We start from the raw sequence: 6416 nt of genomic DNA, 5'->3' as shown, positions 1-6416 counted from the left end.
ACAAATACGTTACTGGTTATACTCTATCATTGAAGTCAAGTTTTGTTTTTTTGTAATCCTCGGAAAGTTCTAGAAATAAAATTGTGTACAAGCTAAACAAAGAACTGTCCAATTGTAACGCAGGCAGCGTAGCGGACGTTGTCGTGATCGTTTATCATGAATTCATTAGCCTATTGGCTGTTAAGGCTTTGACGGCAATATAGGCACGTGAGTAGGTATAACAGTTTCCTTACCCATGTTCGTTAAATTTATTTCAATCTAGTAGTTGAAAGGCTTAACAACGCTTTTATACCAAATATTTGGGAAACCTGTACAATTTGCCTAATCTTTAAAGTTGCCATAATTCAACAACCTACATATTCACACAAAGTTTGCCGCAAGCCCAACAGTGACAAAGTACTGGAACAGATTCTTTATTCAGTGAAGAATTGTCCAAAAGTTTTTGGCGATGGACCCCTATTTGTGAATTGTTTTTTCTCCGACCCCCAGTTTTGCAAACCCTGGCATAGGGGAATGAAACATACGGTGAACAATCTCAAAGAAGCTAAACAATTTCACAACCACGAGAATGGCAGCAATTTTGCAAGTTGACTGCACCGCACAACTTGCGAAAAGGAAGAAACCATGTTCCACCTTAAAATATATTCGCCTTTTATTGTTATGTTACAACAACTCTTTGAGAGATAACAAGCTCCTTCTAGCTGGGAACAAGAAAACGCAATTATTTACATAAGATAAAACAACTGGGTCAACTACATCTTTTCCTAATCCTAGGTCGTTTGTTTGACAATGTTTTCAATTGATATATAAGTTAATATTTTTATTGTTTGGCCCTTTTCGATAATTATTTTTCGTAAATATCTATTTGACAAAATTAACTAATTTTTTTGACAATTTGTTGTGTCACTTCCTGTACTGCATGTGGCTAAGAGTAATTCGTCATTATCAATTTGACCATTTTCAGAAAATTTTCTCTGATTGGCTTTTTTTCTGAAAGTTTGGCCTCAAGCATTAATTATAATCTGGCTAGCCCGTATTTCCTTCGTATACGAGATTATAGCAAAATGAATGTGATTGAGTAATATAATTAAGTAGAGCAACTCATATCAAAATGTCACACTGAAGATTTCCGTCCTATAGCGTGTATACTATCCCATACATTCTGGTTAATTGTAATTGTTTCTAAATGCCTCGGTAACCGATTGTTGCCAGCTTTGACATTTTCATTGTTAAACACAAGAGCAACGAAGTAATAAGTAATGCTACGAGAGTCTAATGATGGGACGAAAAAAGCAGTCATTGATATAGTACAACAGACTGTCCAAAGCCCGTAAGGCGAGAGGCCCATCTAGATATAATCTGTCATATAGGTACATAAACTTCTGTCCAAACTGTGACCGGCATGAATATTATGCAAGCAAATGTTAGAGATGTCACAAACATATTACCATCAACAAATTTTAAATTTTATTCCTAAAGATAAAATTGAGCCCCAATTTAAATTTTGCACTGCTTGGTGACATTGTCGCAACGTTATGCAATGCACTGTAGATCATATGATGAGTAGCCTGGGTGAACTATAACAACGGGCTTTGTATTGCTTACCGTGATGGGGTCCGCGCGTAGCAATAAAGAAACCAAAGTTCATCTTATCTTCGCCCTTATCAAGAAAGTAATAACATGATTACCCAACTGCAACCAAATAAAACATCGTCAAAGTTAAGCGTTTTTGCTTGCATCAAGTGATATTAAGATTGTCCCGTTGAATCGACGAAAACATCCGACCTAACGAAATCTAGGCAAAAATTTAAGAATCGGTGGGTTAGACTTGCACTAAAAAGCTAATGTTAAATAAAACGCTATTATGCTTGTATTGGACAATATGTTGAGATTAAAATGTAGATTGCTGTTCTTTTTGCATTTCGAATTTAAGGGATTCAATGGGCTTTTCTTTTAACGATCACAGGTTGAGTACATTTTGCACACCTGGTCGCGGTATAAGTGGACCTTATCGGTGCTTGTGGCGACAGTTATGGCAATAACCCTGAAGTTCCTAATGGCCCATTACAGTGGATCGCGCGAAGCGCAACGTTTTTCAGTTTTCAAGGTACATTCCAATTCATGTGCCATGCTAGCCCTGATGCTTTTGATATTTTCTGTTCTCAACACGACAAGCAACAATTCAAAAGAATTTAAATTTGAACCCTCGAGGCATTTTTGTATTGTAACCACAAGCAGTTGATGTTAAAACTCATGTAAGGCGCTTAAACAGATTAAAGACACATGACAACTACTCCGATTAGTGGCCCAAAAGCAGATTAGTGACGTTGCTTGTGGGCGAACACATTGCTGTACTTTTAAGATAAAAGAACAACATTTTTATTCTGGTGAATAAATTTTTATATTTGCAGTACCGGGAAGTATCATACTAATTGATATGAATACATCTTACCACGATAGAACAATGCCATGGTTAAAACTTTCGACCGAGTGTCAGAATGCGGATGTTAAGACTAATTGGCGGACACCGGCTTAACTTGATGACTTAATGACCATGTACGAAATGGTAGGATCGAAGTAATGGAAAGACGACTTGAGGACATTCGCCCAAGTTGCGTGAGAACGAACGACAACCAATGTTTTTACAATGAGGAACATTTGAAAGGAAACCGCACTACAAAAAGCAAAAGGCTATTGATGTTACAAACTTTTAGTTGATGCATGAAAGTAAACATAAATACTTTACCACACAATAAGGTCTGAATTATGGTCACATCACACAAACAAGCATAGCGTTTTTTTTTCAAAACTAATTCACAGGTGAAGATATAAAACCATATTTTAATTGTCAAAAGATTTTCATTATTTTGGATTTATGTCGTTCATTGGGGGCAAAATTGTTGCCACTTTGTCGTTTTCATGTTTTTCGGATGCCAAAGATACGACCACCTCATCGTTCACGGCATGAGCTTTTACGTGTTTGCTCAAATGATCACTTCGTTGGAAACGCTTGTTGCACACCGGACAAGCAAAACGTTTTTCGCCTGGTGTTGATAAAGGCATAAAATTAAAAATTAAAGAATAGAATGCTTAAACCTAACCTTAACTTTTTTAACAGAAATCCATTTAAAAAATACAAAATTATACTTTGTATCATACCTGTGTGCCATCGGAGATGGGCCTTTAAATGGGAAGTTTTGTTGTATACCTTTCCGCAACCTGGAATATGGCAACTATGTACTTTAGGCTTAAACGCAGCGGCGGTGGGTCCAATCCTTTCTGCTTCTTGACAGTTGGGACAATTACAGTTTGACCTAAGGAAAAGCGATTAGTTCGTGTTCGTTATATTCCCCTCGTTAACTTTACCTTCCAGGATATCTTCTGGAATTTCTGCTTGCATTTGGAGGTGGTGATATCATCGAAGTGATAGTTGCGTTCGTATCATTATACGAGGCAGGTGGTATTACAGGCTTGAAAGAGTCATATGGTGAATGCGGTTGGGCTGTGTGCAAAATTGAACTTATTAACTACCGCTACAATAACAATCGCAATATAGGTTACTTTCTCAACAAAAGGTAAAACTACTCGTGTTGTCATATGATAAATGTGTTGTCACATGGTAAATTACACCAATGTATTAAAATTTGTTAACATTTGGATACAAGGTTGAAAGAAGACCATAACCTGCACCTGTACTAGAAAGCAGTGCTGGATTTGACCCCAGTGGAGGAAGCGGTGATGAAAAAGCGTGGTGGTAATCGGATGAATAAGCCGCAGCCATCTATAATCAAAAACAATATTTATAAAAAAATCACTTTTTCCTATGGTTTGGTTGACAACAATCCTTAACAAACATGTGATATCAAAAAATACTACTAATAATCCTGAGTCGTCTGTTTAACGTTTTTCTTCGATATATTTACATATATATATATATATATTTCGCCTGTGTTTGCAGGCATCATCATCATCATGAAAAAACACTTTATTCTGCCATAGGTAAAAATCGATCGGTTGCAATATATTCAAATGTACCTGACTATGATGATGTTGCAAACTTTGCATTTCTAGCCACGTATTGGTGGAGTGAAGAGCGGCTTCCCAGGGTGTGGGGTGATATGCCGAACCTAATGTAGCTGGCTGTAGGTTGCTGCTTCCACTCGGGATGCCTATGCCAGACGAACATTGCTGGTCTCCCGTAATTAAAGACTTGCTGTACCAAGGCTCGTGACTGTAACAAAACCAGTTTTTTTCGAAGCAGGAAATAAATCTCACAATATCTACCTGCTTTGTGTTGTACGGGCGACTGATGTCGGAAAAACTTTCGGCATACAGGACGGGGCCGTGATTTGAGAATACATCATTACCGTAGGTGATGATGGTGGTGGCGTCGCATGGTACGGAGATGAAGTTGTAGAGCAAGAACTTTCTGTCGGTGATCCAACATCTGCAAAATTTGCATTTTGCAAATTGTTATGCGTACCCAAAATTACTCAGAAAAGAGTGGCAGACGATCAGCGCCAGTGCAATCTTTAATAGTGTCTCACAGAAACGGCGTCGTAAGTTTTTGTATTTTTAAATAGCAATGTGTACTGCCAAAAGGGTAATTACAATACACGCACCTGGATTACTTGGAATGTCGACAGGAGATAAAGTGTCCGGAGCTGTAAAAAATCGTAAATTTAACAAGGAAGTTGGACAAGAATATTTTACGTCACTTACGAACTGTGGCAATTTGTTCAACTTTTCCAACAAATGCATTGGCGTGATGGTGATGTTGTAGAAGTGTAGCACTCACCCCTAAACACCAAAGTATTAGACTCTAGGTAACACGAAAATAGGTTGCGCTAATTTTTACCAAGAGTTGGACCAGGTACAGATGACGAAGAACCTTGCAGTAAAGAAGCTGATGGGGCACTCATTATGGTGGTCTATGAACACTATAAACATTTACACCTAAACTTACATACCAATAGCCCTGAATGTCATATAAAAATTTAATCCATCTGAATCTTTCGACTGTGTTCCAGAGTTCTTTAAAAACTTCTCTAAAACAATAAAAACTCGTGGATGGAAAACACCGTATACTCACTGACATGACTATAGTGTATTTTGAATATATATATATAAACTCATTCTCGCTACTAGACGGACGAGGTTAAAGCGAGCACACTGCCACGGTTTGCTTGAAATGTATAATTATGAGTGTCCGCCATTTTCCCATTGCCTTCTTCTTTCTGCGTGTCACACAATCATGTTATCGTTATCTTGCTTGCAGCTGGGCCTTCTTTTGCGGGAGGTTTGTTTTCGCAAGAGGTGCAAGGACATTGATAAAATACTGGATAAAAAATCCATAATCTATTTGTCGGGCGCATAACAAGCATTTTATCAAGTTCTCAAGAACGTTAACTAGAAAAAATACTTCGAGTGTTTCATGGCCGTAACTAGTTTTACGCTGTAAGTTTACTAAAGCGCTCGACACAAAAGCCTCAGCTTGCAGTTTTTCTAAATTCTAATGTTGAATCACTATTGCAACGTCATAAATCGTGCCAGGTGGTTTCAATTTACGGCTCGTTTCACCCACTAAGCCTGCCTTACGTGCCTACTATTTTTCCCAGACACGTCAAAGACTCAAATAAATGAATATTTTTTTTAATTTAATGTGGCAGCTGTTTTTGTTTATGACAGTTTGCACAAAGTGTTGTAAACTATTTTCTTAATTACTCGTACGTTATTTTGTAACAATAGAAACATTTGATCGAGTGAAATACTAGAAGCAATATACTCTTCCATGGTTAATCAACCATGCGAAGTATCGCCAGGTGTCCATTTGAAATTTATCCGAAAATAAGGCATCGTGCGTATGCTCAGGTAATCCATCTATTATGAACATTCGAAATTTGGTTCTGACAACAATGAGATTCGTTGAACATTACATTCCGCGCACCCCAGAAGCGTATACATACCTGAATATCTTGTCGGTTTTGTGACAATAATACGATGGAAGTTACAAACAACTCAAAAAAGAATGTGTTAAATAACTGTATGTAACTAGTATGCGCCGGAAGGTTGTAGGAAGTCTGGTTCCGGAAACGTATCATTAAATGGTATTACATCCACCACGCTGGTAAAATTGTTGTAAGTCCCACGAGAAATTTACGAAAAACGTCGGATTTTGAGACTAATTGCTAGTTTCAGAATTCCTGCGCGGATTGTGTGGTTGTTTTTGGATTAAGAGAAACACATAAATGCTCTAGATGCAGACAAGAATGATTTCCGCTGTAATCAAAGCCCGTCTTTGCAGATACAAAGGCCAGGTAAAGTTCACTGTAGTGACAAATACCAGTAAATTTATGACAAATATATATGGACCACAAAGAACAATAATTAAAAATTTGTTCAAAAATAACAAACTT

At 37.5% G+C, this 6416-nt stretch overlaps 1 protein-coding gene across 1 annotated transcript; it reads right to left on the bottom strand.

Annotated features, from left to right (window-relative positions):
- Positions 1-2213: 2213 nt before the first annotated feature.
- On the bottom strand, positions 2214-5033 carry LOC145913650 (uncharacterized). Its single transcript, XM_083001383.1, has 9 exons — positions 4859-5033; positions 4723-4800; positions 4623-4664; positions 4285-4447; positions 4036-4231; positions 3691-3781; positions 3367-3502; positions 3160-3314; positions 2214-3044 (listed from the first exon to the last, which is right to left on the bottom strand). Exons 1-9 carry the CDS (start codon positions 4920-4922, stop codon positions 2863-2865), a joined length of 1107 nt encoding a protein of 368 aa, XP_082857509.1. The 5' UTR covers positions 4923-5033; the 3' UTR covers positions 2214-2862.
- Positions 5034-6416: the final 1383 nt, after the last annotated feature.

Source organism: Ascidia mentula, chromosome 9 (assembly GCF_947561715.1).
Source record: "Ascidia mentula chromosome 9, kaAscMent1.1, whole genome shotgun sequence".
Taxonomy (NCBI): domain Eukaryota; kingdom Metazoa; phylum Chordata; class Ascidiacea; order Phlebobranchia; family Ascidiidae; genus Ascidia; species Ascidia mentula.
This window is presented reverse-complemented; position numbering and strand designations above follow the sequence as displayed.

Coding starts and splice junctions, on each gene's coding strand:
- LOC145913650 (XM_083001383.1), bottom strand. CDS start 4,922: ATGAGTGCCCCATCAGCTTCTTTACTGCAAGGTTCTTCGTCATCTGTA. Junction 4,232..4,284: donor GCCCGTACAACACAAAGCAG/GTAGATATTGTG, acceptor GTTTTGTTACAG/TCACGAGCCTTGGTACAGCA. Junction 3,782..4,035: donor TGCAACATCATCATAGTCAG/GTACATTTGAAT, acceptor TTTTGATTATAG/ATGGCTGCGGCTTATTCATC.